Source organism: Vanacampus margaritifer, chromosome 1, assembly GCF_051991255.1.
Source record: "Vanacampus margaritifer isolate UIUO_Vmar chromosome 1, RoL_Vmar_1.0, whole genome shotgun sequence".
Lineage (NCBI taxonomy): Eukaryota > Metazoa > Chordata > Actinopteri > Syngnathiformes > Syngnathidae > Vanacampus > Vanacampus margaritifer.
In genome coordinates, this window is record NC_135432.1 from 11,240,589 (window position 1) to 11,260,640 (window position 20,052).

The following is a 20,052-nucleotide window of genomic DNA, read 5'->3' on the forward strand; positions in this document are numbered from 1 at the left end:
AAATAAGTGATCTGTGTTTACTTTTGGCTGAACACCTGAAACAACCTGCATGCTTAAGTATTAACATAGGGCAGAGCAGTGACAACACACAAAGAAGAACAAATATCAAATACAAATATTTAATGTTTCATAGCGTTTAGTTGACATAGATGGACTCTTCCCTGACTCTTCCTCCGCTGACTGCTGCTGGTAGTCAATTTCATTATTCAATCATCTACGCTCCTCTAATGTATCATTTTTAGACGTTACACCATCTGTGCTATAACTCTCGTTTAGATTTACAAGGCATTTCAATGATGTCAGGCTCACGTTAAAAGGATAGATCGGATTTGCTTTTTTACACTGCATTCACATCATCTCGCCTTACTTGCCTGCATGCGTATCATCTGGCTCAAATACTCAATACAGTAGTGTGTGAGTAGAATTTCCCCTTGAGAGATGAAAATGAGAAGAATAAATTCAATGACATTTTAAAAAATACAGAACATTTTTATTGGGCCACTTGGGGGGGGGGGTCAAAATCAGGAACTTTAACCTGCAGTGTAATTACAGCCTTTGAGTGCTCATTGTTTTGTGCAAGTGTACCTAATGCTGTGGCCCGTGAGTGTACACTTAGCTGGATTCGCAGTTAATACACATTCACATTTACTTGCAGCTTATACAGTAATAAACAATAAACAAACAAAAAAATAAGAATCACAATATGTGTACTTGATGTCTGTCAGCAGTGAATGGGCAGAACGCATTGCCAATTTCAAACTTACTGTGAAAGTAGATGGAAGGTAGAAACTGCCAAGAAATGCAATTGAAAAATGAACATGTGCTAGCAAGATAGCACACAAGCACCCACCTCTGGTGATTGCATCTCCTAGAATAACATGGATGACATCAGTGTGAGATTAAAGAGGGGGCCCCTCTAAAAGTGTCCATGTGCATCACAGACACTTCCTTAGGACCGGGACTAATTTCATTGTCTGAATGACATGCACTTTCTTTGTTTCTTCTGGTACCCTTGAAATGTCTTTTCTCGTGTAAAGAAGACAACACGTCTTTCTTTGGTTAGAGTACTAACATCCAAGGTATGAGTGAAATCTGGCAGCATTTACCTCACGCACAATATAATCATGTCTAGTGTGCATGATACGTTTTAAATAAATATATTTTACGTGGTTCGTCCTCGTACATGGAATGCTTTTGACAACTTGTTCCTTCAGCATATTGCTTAGCTTTTCACAGTCAGGAAGGTCATTTTGTATACTTCACATGCTGTGTATATATGTATGTAATAAAGTCACATCATTGTGTCCCGCTGGGTGGCGGAAAGCCGGATTGTTCATTTTGCAGGCCTAGCCCGCCTGCTCGGACTCAAGTTTGTTTGTGTGCATGTGTCCGAGTTTGTAAATGTGTGTGTTTCCGTTAGTCGGTGCGCTTGTATGAGCTTCTGTCCAGCTTGCTTACAGTCCTCTATTGTCCTGCGAGACTGAATTCCTCCGGAGTGAATATAAATTCAGCCATTTCTAATTCACTTGCTTTGATTGAACAAAGTTTGCTCACATTATCAGACTTCCTGTGGAACATCCACCAAAACCAGCAGCCAACACTACTGTCTTCTTGTTTGCTCTTTGTCCTCAATTACGTCGGCGATAACTTCCCACCTTGCATTGCTTCTTCTCTTTAATCCTTCAGAACTTCTTGCGGGAATAACCGTGGCACTCACGCATACTGTCACCGCGCATTCTATCATGCGCTAACACCTCCAGTGACATGCCCACGCAGTTTCTGTTGACAACTCGCTGTCATTTCTTGTTGGGAACATCTGGCGGAAGCGGGCCACCTCTGTTCTCCGGAGGACATGGCAAGGACGCACGCACGCACGCACGTCTCCGAGGTTGTCTCAGTCAGTCAGTACTGGCTGTCCTTGGTGGTGGAGGTGTGTGTGGCGGTGGAGTCGTCAGGAAGCGAGCCCCGGCGTCCAGGTCCCGACCCGCAGTGCATCAGATTTTGCAGCTCTCTGGACACGCTGCTGGAGAAGGCCGTGTAGATCCACGGGTTGGTGCACGAGTTGAGGCTGGCCAGCAGCATGAGGATAGTGAAGGCCACCCCTGCAAATGGCATGAGATCAATGCGGGGACATCACATTGTTCATCTATTCTATTTAAATACAGACTACGGGTTGCATGACTGGCATTTTTGTTGGTAGTAGTAGCTACAAATGTAACGAAAGTCGAGTAGTCGATCATGACAAATTGACAATATTGATATTTGTACAGTAAAATTAAGTGGTCCTACTTTTTTTTTTGCACCATGAACCGTAATTTTGACTGTGGAGGCTGCTGGTGCGGATTATTATTGATGAAATGTCAATATCTGGTCGGGTTGCACAATTATAAACAGGTTATTTACTAGGAGTGGGAATCTTTGAATGTCTCACGATTCGATTCGATTCCAATTTTTGGGTCTGCGATTTGATTCAGAATCGATTTTCGGTTAAGAATGATTTTTGATTCCAAATTATTTGATTTACAATGATTTTTGCTTCAATTTATAGATGTGCACAGAATTGTAATGATCTACTCCAGTCTGACTCGCTAAAGCTCGTTAGCGCGCTACTTGCGGCACTTTTATCACTCAAAAGAACGGCTCCACGCCACACTTTTATTGGAATAACTTGATCGTGACTTTTTCCTTCTACTCTCTAATGTGGCTACAACTTATCAGACCGCGTGGAACCACATTGCCCCTAAGTGGCCAAATCGAGTACAACATGAACAGCGCTCCCAATAAAGGCACACACAAACAAAGGCAAGACAGTATAAAATAATTTAAATAAAATTGATTTTGGAACATTTAAAATTGATTCTGAATCGTACTAAATGAAAAACGCGATTCTTATGAGAATCGATTTTTTTGGGCACACCCCTATTGCCGTGAGAGATTCATCAGTTATGGTGCATGAAATAATCCGGTTTCACTTTAATTGTCACAAAAGTATTTGTTTTCTACAAACAATGTATTTTTGTTCATCTGTCTATGCAGAGTGTCTAGGCCAGGTAGAGGAACAGGCAGAACAATTCAATGCTCTTCTGGTCCAATTGCCCCGGTGTACAGTATCCACTTGTGGCCATTCATGTAACAGAAAAATAACTTTGCGTTAAACTGAACAGGCCCTGATTTGACATTGAGTAAGTAAATTTGTGTGTAAAGCGAGACCATTATTTCAGTATACTGTACTGTACGCAGTGTATTTGTATACATTTCGTGACATTTTTGTTTAGTCGTGTGCCCCAATTTTTTTTATTCAACGGTATGTGCACCGGATCAATAAAGGTCATGATAGTACTTCCTCACAATAATTAAGAAAACAGATCAATATGCAACACTTTGTTCACAAATAAATCTCCGCCATTTTTCACATTTCCAAATTATGTCTTATAACAATGTTCCTAAAAAATCACAATGTCCCATTACTGGTGAGATATTTTTTTTAACAGGCCCACGGGCTATTCATGTGATCTTGAACCCCTGTTTTTAAAGTCATAAAATTTTTTGTGGTTTAGTATTTTTGAAAGATGGAGTTCCGAATAACTCTTTTAAATGGTCTCATGAACTTGATGAAGGCTATTTTACCAGAAGTTCCAGCAGCTCGTTGTTATTGATTCTTGCACAGTAGTTCTTCGAACGAAACATTTCCAATCGGATGTCTTCAGTGCAGCAGACCAACCAAAGATTCTTGTAACTCTCTTTTTGTGTGACAATGTTGTAGCTGTGTTCAGTACAACCAATGATAAATACATATCCAACGATGGCCATTTCTATGCCTTTCTGTCACACTTCCAGTCTCTTTGAATCTATATTGCATCCTGCTGATGACACTCTGTGAAATGTAAAGCCTCAATGGCCACTTCCTGTTGAAGCCTCGTATTGTTGATTAATATTTAGGTGGCGTTTTGGTCTCATGAGTTCAGAATTTGAACAGCATGAAGAAAGGGTCTGTTTAAATACCAATTATAATTGAACCAAGAAACGTATTGGTGCAATTATGCTTTTCAGCTACATCTTAAGTGTTCGAAAAGTTGAACATGCGCATTCAAAAGTTTGGAGAAAGTCAAACCAAACCTCTTTGTGAGTGTGTATGTTGCTGACCTTGATTGGGAGAGTTGGGGTCCCAGGCGGCCCACAGCTGGACTATGAAGAAAGGGGACCAGCAGACGGTGTAGACCAGTACAATGACTAGCGTCATTCGGACCGTTTTGTACATAGCTTTGGTGATGCTTGGTGGTGGCACAGCTGCGGGGTGAGGGGGGGCGTAATCAAGGGAGCAGCGAGGTGAGCCTGAGGCCACCTCGTAGGATGTGCAGGATTCCTGACCGTCGGGACTGTTCACTTGCTGCTGGACCGCCGGCGGTGTGGTTGTTGCTGTGGTGTCTCCCATTTGACTTTTATTGTAAGTGTTTTTGTGGGTTTTGTTAGTCAAGGGCTTCAAGTGCAGCCCCAACCGACCTCCACCTTTGGACCCCCGCCGAACCCTTTCCCTCGTTCGCTCCTCTTCCTTCTTAAAGCTGTGGAAGCGGAAGAAGATTTCATTCCTCTTCAGCTCTGCCATCACCATCCTCTCCGACTTCAAGTAGATGTTATTGTGGATCTCTCGGAAGATTCTTATCTGGAAGATGGACATTGTTTTTATTTTTATTTTTTAAAGGAACCCTGACTGTCATGACAAGTTTGCTCTATATTATTTATTTGGTTGTTACTAACGTAACAATGAGATTACTTTTCCAAAAAGAATTTCCAGTTTAATACATTTTGTAGAAACTTTATTCGGACGTACGCCGACATTATTCTTTACATCGCAATGCATTTAGTGCGTAGTGACGTAGAATGGCGGCGGCTCTCTGTGAAACGTGAAACGCTTATAAAGAACGCAAGGTAAGCCTCCGTAGTCTGTAGCGTTCCTAAAGGGACGATCAAAACTCTTGAATGTGTCTGGTGAATGACGAGAGCACCGCGTGGGGGGAGGGTGACTCTCCCGATCGCATGTTGTTTCTTTAGGAACGCTACGAGTCTTAACTTGCTTTATTGATAGGCCGCCATTCTACGTCACTACGCACAGAATGTGTTGCAACGTAAATAAGAATGGCAGCGTATGTCAAAATAAAGTTTCTGCAAATTGTATTAAACTGGAAATGAGTTTTGAAAAATGAATATCATAATTATGTTAGTAACAACCAAATAAACAATTTAGAGCAAACTTGTCATTACAGTCGGGGTTCCTTTTAAGCACAGTTGAAATGACATCACCACGACGTTCGCTCATGCAAAAGGACTCTGGATTCAATTTAAGCTCGGCACATGCCAGATTCAGCTGGAAGTTATCCTGGTAGCATTTCTGGTTAACGGACTTCAGGAAATTGGAACAAAAGGAGGAGTGTGTGTTGGCCTTTGCAATCAGCTGTAAACCAACCACAGACATTTTCATGTGGCATGATTCCATTCTGTTTCTCTCTCATTTGCCTTCAGAATAAAATCAATACATTTTAAAAGCACAGAATGATTTCTCAGTAGTCATACACGCTTTCGGACATCTGCTGCTTTGAAACACTACAATATACTGTGTACTATCAAGATGACTGCAAGGTGATTTGACGCACAAAGTGCTCATAACTGTCATGAGTTATTAACTTAAGAATAACTTTACAAACATTTTCTTTGATACTGATCTTGTATTGCTAGGTGCTGGTGCGTTACTTTTGAGGATTTTTTTTTAGACACATCCTGATACAGTGGCACAGCTCCCAGAGAAATTACTCTGAGCTGTTTGGGCTGCCATCCAAAGTATTCAACTTCGTATCATTGAGAAGATTGATTCCATACAGACCACTTGGACTGCTCTACAGACTTCTTTGAACAATATGAGTAACCACGTCACTGAGCTGGAAAAACGAGTCAGCTCAAATGAAGATGATATTGAAGATCATAAGATCCGACTCTAGCAATTTGAGAACCGAAACAACTCAGGCCTAATACACATGTAAGGATTTCGTAAATTTTAAGAGACTGCTCGTCTATAAGAGTTTATCCACTGGACTTTATTGATGAGGCAGAGTTTTATTTATTTATTTTAAATTGACTATTCTCATTAGAGTTATGGGTGGATTTAGGTGCTTTTCTGGTTTTGACAAATTAAGTTTTGGATATTGAATAACTGACTCTACTACGATGCCTTGCTTGTTTGTGTTAGTTCAATTTCTACGGCTTTAAAGCAATGTAGCAAGCTTGGACTGACATAATGTCTTTAGTGATATCCATGGTCACGAGGCGCTTCTGGCATGGAATCGCTGTTTGTAGCCTACATGCTTGTAGGCTATTGTCAACATGAATTTTGTGCCTAAGGATATCTTTTAACATTTATTTATTTGTCTGTTTGTCTCTACTCTCTTTTAGAGTAATAATGACACATCTAAAATGAAAAAATAAAATAAAAACTTTCACTCCTTGTTCTTATTTTACAGTACTGATCTGATTCACTATTCTGTTTAGTTATACCTATTATTGACAAGGCATACATTGTTTACCAAACTGATCTCCAACCCATCAACAGGACAAGTGATAAATTATGCAGATTTATATTGTTTTTTTAATACACCATTGTATATATTTAGATCATTCGTTCTCAACCTCAGTAGTCAAGTACCCCTATTCAGCCTGTTTTTAATGTCTCCCTTCAGCCAACACAGGTGTTTCAAACGGTCAGCTAATCAGCAAGCTCTGCATGAAGCCTGATAACGATCCTCAGCTGTGTTGGCTGAGGGAGGCATGGAAAACAAGCTGGATAGGGATACTCGAGGACTGGGGATGAGAACCACTGCTTTAGATAGTAGCAATTCCTCTGTCTATCTATACATCCATCCATCGCACCTTACGAAGTTTAGACCAGTCTCTCTTTACAGTTCCTTTTGTCACTAAAGAAAGGGGTTTAACCCACTTAAATAAAGGATTTTCAACAATACACTACAGAATATAGCAGAGCACCCTATTGTTATAAGACATGGTTGTGTAAATTGAATGATCAGAATGATCTTCTTTTGGCAGAAACTATGTCACATTTGGGGGGGGGGGGGGGGGAGTACCTGAAATCTACAATGAGAGCAAAAAAAATAAATTCAGAGATACTGTTTGGCTGCGAACTTTCTTTGGCAGACAGTTCCCGGGGTCGCAACATTTTTGAACAGCACCCTACAGCGGTGGTCCTCCATGTGTTGCCTTAATTAGTGGAAATAGCTGGAAATATCTTTCCCCAAAGAGAAGACCAGCAAACCAGGTTAGCGGATGGGGTCGCCCAGGAGGCCTGCCCACCGTGGATGCTACATAACACCGACCACCAAGCCCAATGGCGTGTCAGAACAATACCCTCCACATGTGCCCTCCACAAAGTCAAAACAACATGTTATTCATTCTCAACAGTCATAATTGAAACACTGCGTCACAGGTATAATTTAAAATGGCAATGCGTCATAATCTGTAATTGTTTCATTTATAGATTCTCTGACTTCATTACTTGCAAAGACACCAATAATGGGTATACAATAATTTTATTCTTGATTCATGACAAGTTTCATCATCTGTTGCATATCAGATCATTTTCTGGTTGTCATTTGGGGGCCAGATATCGTGAAGGCTCTCACAAGGCTCAGCCAAATCCAAACAAAGAATACAAATTATGGAGGAGACAGAGTTAGTGCACACAATTCTGGTGTTTGTGTACTTTAACCAAGAGGGCATGTTGCTACTGCGCAATTGATTATTAGATGCTGTTGTCTCAGTCAACATACTGGCCTTTGTGGGCAAGCCAGAAATTGCTTAAAATTGAAACTAGTTTTACCTGACAGATAGTAATGATGAGAGCAGGCAGTAGAAAGACAGCCACCGTCATCCAAGTGATGTAGGCCTTGAGCCCCCACACCTCAGCAAAGTGACCCCAGCAATCAAACTCCCCGGCACTCACTTCTGAGCGCGAGAAGATGAACACCTGACAGAATGACATGAGAGAATGGATGGTCATCAAACTGACATGAATGCTACTTTGGCAATGACCTTATGGCACTAAAAATTGATTGAGTTCTCTGGTATATGTAGTCACCAACCTGGCCTCTCATTTCCGATCTGACCATGCCTATGCCAGAGCGGTCAGGTTACAAGCTCTTACCTGTGGAAGGCTGAGGACAAGCGCCAAGGCCCAAGCCACCATGACAGGGGTGTTCCAGCGGGAGACTGCCCCACTACGGTACGCCTGCAACGGGCAGCAGATGGCGTGGTGCCGGTCCACTGTCATGGCGACTATCATGTAGGAGGAAGCAAACATTCCCACAATCTGCAAGTACTTGATGGAGCGGCACAGGAAATCAGGTCCCTGGAACCTTCCTGTGATGTCCCAAATGAGCTGGGGAAGAACCTGCATACCCACAAAGAGAACACATGTGGACACTTTCCAATGTATCACTCCAATGTTAATAATATCTGTCCTCACGTTTTAATTGTTTAACTTTTCACATATCTCAAGTGTTCAGACAAGCTATTTAGAATAGAATTTTGGGAATACTGATAACTCTTGAATCTGGTGAGTCATATCTTTGAATTTTTGGGAACGCTTCACCAAGTTGATACGGATAATGTTGTTGAAGTTATTTTAGCTGCAAGAAACCCCTGAACAGTGAGCCAGACGGATTCAGGATCATAAAAGTTATTTGCAGATGTTAGAAGTTCACCCTGGGGTGCCACTGCTTTAAGTACAGTATATTATAGCATATGTGTTGAGATAAAACTTTCATTTTACTATTGCCTGCTGAGTGATCACACTTGCGACTTAGGATGAAGGCACAAAGAATGTGATATTCTGGCTTGTTTAGTACCACAATAATGAGTTAATAATTATAACGGAATAGAATCAAATTGAATTTGTTGTTGCGTATGCACAAGTAACAGGGTACAGAGCAACGGAATTCTAAAGTTGTAACCTTTTCAAGAGACAAAAAAAACAACAACAATAATAATTAGAGGGCGACAGAATGGAGAAGCCTGACTGGTCACCAAACGGCACCCTGTTTTTCTTAGATGAAAAATGGAAAAAAAAAAAAGGAATATTTGCCCAAGGGCACAGTATGGGACTGGAGAAAAAAGAAAAACTCTGTTAACAGCTACATGAATAGGAAACATAAACAACACGACTGAAACACTTGCACATGTGGAAGAGGAGGGGGTTTCAGGTGGGGGCAGACCTAACAGCCCAGACACACTGTACGGCAACTACAGCCTTTCATGGTGAGCCGCATCCACGGCACACCTGGACTATCACTGAGGGGATAAGAGGAGCTGGGAGGAAGCCCATGAAAATGTGTTGATGATAGGGTTGTGTAATAATAAGAATTTTTTAACGATATACAGTATGTGCCTACTTGGCACTCAAGAACACCGTGCTAAGCATAAATAGGTCAACAACAACCACAACAGAATGTAAAAATCAATCAAAATTATTAATAAACATTAACTTTAGAGACAGGGATTTGACTTGATTGTCTTTCTTGTACAAAAATAGTGTGAATATAAGTACATTTCGGTGAGAGGCCGACTATACTTTGGACTGGTCTCATGTTAATCATATCATATCATATCATATCATATCAATAACATGTGCTCCTGTGTTTCATCTTTTACTCCTGAGCACAATAAAAGTGAATTTCTTTTTCTGATTTTTAGAAGACAAGCTCCCATATTTATCAGACCTTTAGGCAAAATGAAGCACCAGAGCTCAATTAAACTCTGTCAGCAGTGTCCATCATGATTCAGTCTCGATATTTAAACCAGGTTTCTTAAAAAAAAAAAATTGGAATGGTAGGAACTGCAACTGTGTCTGACTGTCAAGCTTGAAAACACATTTTCACTCGTTATACTTGACAAGTAGTCTGCCAGCTATCGCGAGCCACCAAACACTCACCTCTCGCAGCGGCTATGTGTGACTGTATGGTTTTATTAGTAAATAAAATGGGCAGAAAATATATAAATAAAGTTTTGACATTTGACTGGTTAACATTGGTAGAAAATGGACAGACTGATGGAGAATGCATGGGTCTAGTAACCCAAAAATAATTTCGTTGATATTGTTTTTACTATACAAGCCTTGAAACGCTTGTGAGAACAGTGCCCCTTTGGGAATTCATATAAACTGTCAACAGGAACTGTCACACCAGATTGTTAGTATCATAGTTCATATAGGTCAGAGTACAGATCAAGAAGTCACCTGAAAAAAGGCCACCACCAGGTCAGCCACACACAAGTTGACCATAAAAACGTGCATTGGCGCATTGTGCTTCCTCCTCCTGAGTAGCACCCACAGCACCAAACTGTTTCCCAGGGTGGTCAGAGCCAGTATCACCCCGAGCACGGCGATCTCAGCCTGGGCAAGGCCCTGGTCCCTCACCCTGGACTGGGGAAACGGGTAAGAGGTAGTGTTTGAGCCATTCTCCGGAAATATACCGAAGAAGGATCCTCCGCTGTGGGAGCCGTTGAGGGTATTGAGCTCAAACAAAGATGAGGAAGAGCGGTTGTTCCTTCCCGTCACGACCAGAGAGGAGAGGGTTAAAGCATCCCAGTCCGTTTCCACACTGACACTTTCCATTCCTGCAAGACAAACAATGTGGTCTTGTGGTGAGGATACTTGAATTTGTTGTTGTTTACCACGAATGAGACGTGATGAAAATGTTGCTCATTGTGGTTTTCTTATCATTACAGAGTTCCGTTCCTATACAGACGATGTAACCCGAATTTCGACTTAAGTCGAGTTTCACCGTTAAAGTCGATATTAACAACAAAATACTTTGTACGGTAATTTAAAAAAACAACATATTTGCGTGACCCGGAAGGGCCGGAGCCAATACTTCGTGTTTCCGCTCAGACATTCATTGCTGATGGACGGCAGAGCGGAGCTAATTCAAACTTAACACCGAAATATGACGCGCCTGACCTCCGTTAAGGAGGTAACAACACAACTTAAAATAACTTTAAAATGGCGCGATTACCATGGGAAATTAACGACAAACAAGGTGCTGTAAAGTCGAAACGACATAGGTCGCCTACGACTTAACCCGAGGACTGTATTTGTATTTTATCATAGCGTCATTAGCATCTTGTCTACCTTTTCCCAGTGGTCTGACCTTTGCCCTCCAATTCATAGGCAAGCACTTGAGACGTATACAGTATTAGAGATATTGACATTGATTGTATTTACCATAAGCAGTTTGGACTTTATCAAATTTGTCAAACAGATGCAAACGTGACACCAATCATGCTGTCATGTGACTATACTTGAGTTTTTAATGAGTCCGGATCATCTCTGGCTGTGAGTGTGTATGTTTGTCCATCTCTCAGATTCTTATTTTCAGTTTGACGCAAGTCCAGCAACGTTTATTTTCCCATTCATATTTTCTCAAGGTTGGTAGACAGATTTTTCCTCTATCCCTCCAATTTTATTCCTTCACCTCCACTCTACATAATCATCCCATGCTTACCCGGGTGCATTCCTGCTTTTCCTTGTTTTTCTTCCCTGCCTCTCTTCCTCTCATGCATCTGATTCTTTTCTCTCCGTGTCACTGTTGAGTGCAATAAATGTCATGTTTATTTTTCTTTGCTTATAAATAAATTGCTTAAACATCGCAAGAGAGGAATGACATGACAATCTGAGGAACGGAGGGGAGGGTTCATGGGAGGCTGGGTGCAATTTTGCTCAAATAAACGTGGACATATAAGAAAGTCCGAGGAAACATGCTGAGGGTATTGTGGAAAAAAATGTAAGAAAAGGAAAATAGCATAGATAACATCAAAGAGTCAGAGATGATGATAAGAAAGTGGTGGATGGCTAAATATGGCTCTTAAGAGAGCTTGGTTGCTTTTAATGCAGCGCATTTAAGAGCGTGATGCTTGACTCCCTGGGGCCGCCAGCAATCATGTGGATGACTCTTCCTTCTGTTAAGTGCTGGTAATGCTTTTATTTTGTTAGTTTTCTACTTCATGGTTTGCTTCAATTAATCAATCAATATTTTATTTATATAGTACCTCTCATACTAAAATAAAAAGCAGCACAAAGTGTTTCACAAAACGGGTAACAAAGTGGTTCAGTTGCCTTTGCCATCCTGCTATTTGTGAATAAAGGACTTTGGTTTGGATCTTGTGTTAGCAGGGTAGTGAGCCCACCTGTTTGTGATGTCTGTCAAGAAGAAGCACCGAGATGTCAACTGCTACATTAGCTTCTCATAATAGCCCCTTGCTGCCACATTGATAGTGGTTGATTACGTTTCACATTTGTGTGGCCGTTACGGTGTCAAAATATTCCCAGTGGACATTTATTAATATCTTCTTCAAAGGGACGTAAACACAAAAATGTACTTTGCAAGAATATGTTGTATGTACTTTTGCTGAAAATACTGTACGTGGCTTTGTTTAAACAACTCAAAGGGGGATGAACTAGTGCGGTGAGCCTACATTCTGATCTTGTTTGTGGATTTAACACTGCAAACTTAAATAATGTTTTTTTGTTGTTGCTGGCATTAGATTGGCTAATTTCTGCTTAATATTAGGAATTAGTGTTAAACTGTTGGTTGCTGTCAATCTTTGTCTGTACAGTACGCATTTTGATGGTGGTAGTTTTACATATTCCAATGATGAATTTTGTTTTGAAAGTTTTCAAATTTGAAATTGGAGGCACCACTGTAGCTATTTTACGTTTTCAACGTGTCTTGCATTGAGGATGTACTTTTCTTGTCATCATCTGTTTTTCGTTTACTGTGTTTTGATTAGTTTCGTCGTGTTGCCCCTGTTTTCATGTCATGTCAACTCATTAAGTTTCCACCTATTCTCATCAGTCCTGTTCCTTGTGTCAACCAATCAGCTCCCTCGAGCCACTCATGTCTTGTCTAGATGCATCTCGTCAGTTTGCTGGTATTACGTTCTCTGGTTTCTATCAGTCTGTCGCAGTTCATTGTTTGCAATTGTGTGTTGCTGCTAGTCATGTTAATCTAGTTGTTATGTTTTCTTTTGTGCTGAGTTTATTCCATTTGTTACTAATTTTGCACCTTGCTTTTTCTTCGGACTTTGTAAATTGAATAGTTGGTTTTCAGTGAGCAATTTTTATAAGTAAATCCCTTTTCTTTTTTTTGCATACTAGTGCTTCCTTGTCTTATCTGCTGCTTTAATGCACTTGAATCTACCTTTTGCCTCCACACCAACACCTCAAATACCCAGTGGTGTCTCTGCATGGCTAAAATTAGGGAGGTAAAAGTGCTCTAAGAGTAGGAGGAGGTTCTCACTACCCCACTGGGAACCCACTGGCCAATTAGCTGCTAATAGTGCCTGCCGCATGACATATTGTCAAGTGTCGCATGCTGGCTTTGACGGTGGAATGCGTGAGAAGCCATGCCAGATGGACCTCTCTGACCCGTGCCAAGGCGGAACCATGCATGAGATGTGGAGAATGGGGACTCTTCTCTTGTCAAACATTCCTCAACATCTCCATTGAAACCTGTCCTTGGATATTAAATGTTCTTATTAGCCGTTACTATATTTTGTCCTGATGGCACACCAAGGCAGCATTCGTTTAAAGGTGGCCTTTTGTGACTCATTGGCTGCTTATAGATACGGCGTGACGTGAATGACTGTTCCTATAATGCTGTTTTTTTAATTAAGGTTTAATGGTACAAGGAGGTCTTAATTTCATCAAGGTAACTCTAGGCCTCTGTTTTTTTTTTAAACTTGCAGCCTTGCTCCCCTCACTGTAATTACAACATAGAGGATTCTTTGTGCCTACTATATCATCTTATTATCTATGTACTATATAACCATGTGATTGACTTTTAATGCTTGTTTTTTGCGTGGAAACATAAAGTATCATTACTAAGCAAAAACAGTAAACCCCTCTTTAAACCCTCTTAAATTTAATGAAGGAAGTGTAATAATGGTACAGCTCTTCTTTTTTTTTTTAACACTCACAGAAAATAAGTATGACATTAAATCAACCATTTACCTCATGTGGAACATTAAAAACCAACACACATAAAACACACTATCTTTTGATCCCAAGTGACAAGCATATGGCAGCTAGCCAGTCAGTGCTAATGTAACATACTACAAAATTCACTCAGCGCTCCTTCTTGTCTAACCCTTCAAAGAGATGCACTCAAATGCTGTCACAGAAGATTAAGTCAAACCTGTTGAATACAACAAAAAGTCTAACAAAAGAATAAAACCAGGATTTAGGGACTGAACTGTGTACAATAAATCAAAACTCATTTTAGAAACATATTGATACCTATAAGGATGTTTGCCTCAGACATTTTTAACTTAATGATGTCACATTATGCCCCCCCAAAAATGTTAATCAAAGCAGATCGTTTCAGATCCAAAGCTGATCCCCGCATAGTTTAAAACTGAAAAAAATTAAATAAAACACTGCAGAAGCAAATGAAGTTTGATAAATTAATTTTCCTGTACTTTCTTTCCTATCTGTCCTTCTGATTCAATAAAAAAACAAAAAAAAAACACATCTATTGTCTGTTCGGAGTCTGTCCAGTGTGTCTTGGTTGATTTTGTTCCTTAAATCTATTTAATTCTCTTTTGTTCTCCTGGGACAGCACTTTATTCAACATTTGTTGTTTTAAAAGCGCTTTGGAAATAAATGTAATTGATTGGATGGACTGCAGACATCGCTCTTGGTTGTCATGCGCTACCCTGCATACTCTCTTTACTCTGAGGCTTTTACTCAGATTAATGAAAGAGTTTGCTCATTCCCTGTGTATCTCTCCAGAGGCAAACTGGAGCGCGACCATCAATTTCCATGTCATCCTCTCCAAGTGCAGCATATTTGGTAACGATGCCTCGGGCTTGACTGAAACGGGTAGTTAAGGTGGGCAAGAAAATATTATAGGTCTAAAGAATCTTTCTACGTATCAGTCCGTCTTGCATGTTGTTTCACACGTTTGGGTCAAAAGCCGTCGAAACGACATCATCGGCAAACTATGCACACAGCCCAACGCCGTCGAATCAACTTTGATCTGTTGTTAAAGGCTCAGTTCAATACATTTTTTTAAATTCCTGTAATAAGAGAACAGAGGCAATCAGAATAAAATGCCACTGTGGAGTCGACTGGACATAATACCACACTTGTCAATCATGGCACCAAAGCGAGACTGGCTGATTGAAGAGAAACAAGTTCAGGATTCCATCTAATTAAAACAAGTACTTCCAGCTTGATGGCAAAATTTGTAATAATATGAACAGTTCAATGGCGCCAAAAAAAGGTTGTAGACCGCTGATCTAAAGAAGTACAACAGGCTGCAAGCTATGGGAAGTTGAGCACATTTATTTATTTAATGAAAGTGGACCAGTGTCTGCGTGGGAACTGAGTGTATATATGTATATATATACAGTTTTTCCTCATTTTCCGCTGGGGTTAGATAAAAAAAAATACCCCCAATAAGAGAAATCCGCTAAGTAATTAACTTTATGTTTTACATTAATTATAAATGTTTTAAGGCTCTAAAAGCCATCACTACACAGTTTATACACTTTTCTCATCGAGGCATTTACGTTTACTCACATTGCTCTCTTATTTAAACATTATCAATGTTCAAAAACTTCAAAGATTTTATAAAATAGATACATTACTGTAAAAAAAAAAATGCATGCAAAATTGCCTTTAAAAAAATACGCCTTACAGTGAGGTGGCAAATAGTGAACCGCGTTATAGCGAGGGAACACTGTACTGTATGATAGGCTTATCAGAATATTTTAAATAATATAAAACCAATAGGAAACCAAAAAGTAAATTTAGCGCTTAAGTTTTCTACCGTAAATAAAGTTTTCCAAAATTTCAATTAGTACTTACTCTTACCAGTATGTGTGCTAAAGTACAGTGTTACTACTTTTGCTAGTTCTGTGAAAATTTTTACCTGAAACAGAATCTCATCTCTACACATAATTTTAAAACATTATTCCGATGTACAATGGAGTGAGCTTTGTGTTGCTGTTGGTACGAGGCTTTATTTACATAATGATCAATACAACAAAGGGCCGTGTGAGTCACCAGCACATTATAAAGCCTGCATGACCTAGCTTTCTTCTTCAAACGCTACGTGCGACTAAATTGGATCCTCATGGAGCACAAATACATTGCAGTATGTGAATGCGGCGCTTCAATGCCAGGTGGACGTTCTACACATGAATGCGGATTAGCGGCGATCGCCGCCTGATTTATTCATCAGTCACAGAGCCACGGTGGCAATAAAAGTAAACAATTTGTTCTTTCGCTGTCACACCAAAACAGCTCATTAAATGTTAATCGTGTGGAACCACACCTCATTAGTCACCCACATTGACACTGCCACCTGCACTTTGTGTCAGTCGCAAACAGTCAGTGTATTTCCACAATACTGCTCACCAATAAGGCAGTGTTGAAGTTTGCTTTTTTTGGTGGTGGTGGTGGGGGTGGGGAGGGGGGGGGCACAATATATCATTAAATGGCAACACGTGCTTTGAACAAACTAGAGGGGTTGAGGTGACACGGTGCACACATGATGAAGTGACAATCCTAAAATAAAAGTCAGCCTCTTGAAGAGGATTTTTCCTACCAAGGAAGTCCTTTTGTGCTTGTTTTTGATTGGACCAAACTCTTAAAGGGGTAACAAAAATATAAAGTGATTAATGGAACGAGCCTTCCAGGGCCTCAGTGCTGATGAAAAAAAAATAAAAAATAATAATAATTCTTGGACTGCGTCATTGCAAATTTTGCCTAACATTTCTGTGTTGTTTTAGCAGACACGTTGAAGAGTTTACTGGGATTAATTGCCCTTACTCCATCTGGAAAGTGCTGCAGGCACACGTGCAGCCTAAAAATACACTTTTTTTTTTTTTTTTTAGGCTTCAGTGTAAAAGAAACCAAGCTTTCACATAACACGGTAGTCACACACAATGAGGAGAAAACATTATTTGAAAGTGTGATTTGGTGTTCGACTAAGGCTGTGTCCACGCCAGCTACCTTTGGATCAGTTAAAATGTCCTCCGGTGCAATTACACTGCTTGTACCCTTTCGTTGGTACAATCATGTGAATTCTATCATCGTTTGGTTGCTTGCCTGAAGTTGCAGATTAGTGTTGAAATGACACAGATACAGGTCAGCAAGTTGTCTGCGAAGATTTTCATGACATCTCATCTAGTAAAATAGTAAAATATGAAATCAACTCATTCATCTCAGGAGAATGAAAGCATTTTTTGTTTGGGAAATTCATGTTTTCCTCTCATTGAATGTCACAAGCATGCAAAGCAGTGGAGCGAAACTCGAAAGAAAAACATTAATTATGCTAACAAAATAATGTCGTAATCTGAATACATTAAAGTTTGTTTTTAGGTAATATTGCATAAAGGGCTGTATTTTCGTAGACAGTGCACAGTAAAAACTGGTGCATCTTGTTTTTCCGGGGCTAGCCAAGATCACCTTGTTTGGGAATTGAGCAGACGGTATTGAGCGGTTTTCTTTTACACGCACCTGACATCTATGTGACTGAAAGTAGACTAGACTTTAGGCCAAGCTCGGTCTAAGTTGTGGCACAGGTAGAGTTGTGCAATTTTGATGAATTTGATCAAGGTGCGGGCAGACAGACTCTGCGCCCCGCTGATATGGATGGCGGATGTCGTTTTATTTCATTTATAAATAAGAGAACAGTCTGCATAGAAATCAATTCATTGAACGCATCATTAATATCGTCGTCTTTATTATATTTTTTAAAACAAACCCCTGGGCCGCAGCACAGGTATTAGCTATCACATAATCTGCAAGTAGAGATCTGCTCACAGTTCCTTATAAACGTACTTTGAGCACTTTGATCTTCTCCAGTGAGTCAATTTTTGCTTCTGCAATGTCAAAAATTGTGTGCAACTCCCCTACACTGAATTTGAAAGGAATAAAATGAGGCGTTTCCTTTTGCCAGGAAGCAAGTTGGCTGTGTTCACTCCCACAACAGGGCACAAAGTTTTTCTGTTTCTTACTTTTTATAACTGATTATTAGGGGGGCTTTTTTTTTGTTTTTTAGAATCAGTATTGTGTTTTATTAGTCATAATACCTGTTTATTCAAGAATAAAACAACAAGAGAGTAGTCATACATTTCAAGAAAAAAAGTATTTTGAGAAAAGTTGTACTGTTAAGAGAGAAAAAAAAACATATTTTTGAGGGGAGGGAAAAGTTGTATTCTTAAGAAAAAAATTGCATTCCACGAATAATGGCACATTTATTCAACACTGACTGTAATCGAATATCAATACTTTTTCTTGAAAAATATGTGGTGTGGTGGTTCATGGGGAAATAGCTTTCTGAATGTTCTGCACTCCTATAACAAGCAAAAGAGTCGCAAACACAAGCGAGTTGACGTTGAATCAGAACTCACTTCCAACAGTCGGCAACATTTTTAACGATCAAGTCATCAATTATTGAGTCTGCTGAGAATGCACGCGTTGCCTCTCACCTTGCTGTGCTCTTCCCCGTGCGGGTTTTTGCAACCGCAGCTGCGAGACAAAGAATTAGCGCTGTCACCATTTACAGTCCATTAACATTTCATGCTTCAGCGGGTCACACGAATAAGCCGACATTTTCCTGGAGCTCTTCTAATCCAGTCAAACCCTTTTAGATAGATGAATAAATAAATACATTTTTTAAAATGCTTTGTTTTTATCTATATAATAAAAAAAAAGTGATTTTATGAAATTCTTTGCTGGAACGTAGCATTTTGAGGGGGGTTTCTAATGTTTTCCTTCAAAACAAACTGAGTATCAAGTGAAGTTTTCTCATTCGGTGGTGTGAGTACAAGTAAGTCTTTTCACTGTCTTTTCACTATTCTATATGCTATTTATTGAAATAGTCTTGAATGAACGCTATCGTTACAAGCGTAAATATTTCACAACTTTCCCCAGTTAATCATCAATAACAAGCTAATAGTGTGTCATGAATTTGTTTTCGAATTTGCATTTATCTACACACATCAGGCCACACATCATTTTTATTTTGCATTTCTTGACAAGGAGAGTGAGGTGCACATGGAAATAAATACAATTAATGGCTGAATTATTAGTCGGATAATAAAGACACTGTTTAAGTGGCGTGTGTGTGTCTCGTGGAGACCTCGGCTGTTTGTTTGCACAGAGATGACCCACATTGATCCTCAAACAGTTGGACTGCACGCAACCACTTAGAGTAAATGGATTTTAAGATTGATGCCACATTGTGGTAAAATTAAAAGTAACACTCACGTATAATCCACTTTGGCTGCGCAACTGTGATGCCAGATGAAAGAAATGATAGATTGGTCAATCCAAGTCAGCATACAAAAAAAAAAAAAAAATCAGCTCTCTTCTCTGATTCACGTTGGATGCAAAATAAATTGTCATCACATCTTTATATAAATGTTTTTCCCCAAAAAGTAGTAGGCAACATCCTTGGTCACATCAGAGTTGACCAATGCTTGTAATCCGTTGTGGTAGTCTTGTATGTCCCGGCAGCGGCAGCAGCTTGTGTGACAGTTCTCCATGCTATTGCAATGTGCTCTGCCTTCAGCTCCACCACTACAAATGAATTGGAGCTCCTGCCTCCCCCACATCTCCCCGGTATCCCCTCCTCCTGGGTCAAGCCTGTCCTCGAGGGCTGAGGGTGGAGCATGCAGGCAGTCGAGGAAGGGTGTGATTGTTTTACATACCTATAATGTGTGAGTGCGAGAGAGAAGTGGGCTGCTCACTCAGGTTATGAACAAATAAAGGTTAATATTTGCTCGGGGAAGGGGGGGGGGGTGTTGATAGTGGAGCCTCCCTTCACTCATTCAACCCTTTTATACCATGTGCACACACGCCAATTTTCTTTACAATCTGAGCACTGCCCTGTCTTGTGCTTTAACATGTCCTTTGTTGACGGTGGAAGCGCTTGTTTCGCCTCCACAACCCATGCAGGAATGTCTTTTGGCTGAGTCAGCAGG

General features: G+C 40.2%; 1 protein-coding gene and 1 long non-coding RNA gene across 4 annotated transcripts in view; one reads left to right on the forward strand and one right to left on the reverse strand.

Annotated features, from left to right (window-relative positions):
• The window catches only part of LOC144055877 (uncharacterized), a 32,265-nt gene that overhangs the window by 9,925 nt on the left and 2,288 nt on the right, over positions 1–20,052 (forward strand). The gene's annotated exons all lie outside the window — the stretch shown is intronic.
• avpr2aa (arginine vasopressin receptor 2a, duplicate a) lies at positions 151–19,635 on the reverse strand. Of its 3 annotated transcripts, none has more exons than XM_077572125.1 (7): positions 19,337–19,635; positions 11,559–11,639; positions 10,292–10,671; positions 8,204–8,449; positions 7,880–8,026; positions 4,144–4,660; positions 151–2,102 (listed from the first exon to the last, which is right to left on the reverse strand). In XM_077572125.1, exons 2-7 carry the CDS (start codon positions 11,614–11,616, stop codon positions 1,903–1,905), a joined length of 1,548 nt encoding a protein of 515 aa, XP_077428251.1. In that variant the 5' UTR covers positions 11,617–11,639; positions 19,337–19,635; the 3' UTR covers positions 151–1,902. The 3 variants fall into 3 exon arrangements, with proteins under 3 accessions (XP_077428251.1, XP_077428266.1, XP_077428258.1); XM_077572140.1 differs by lacking the exon at positions 11,559–11,639 and adding an exon at positions 18,556–18,595; XM_077572132.1 differs by lacking the exon at positions 11,559–11,639.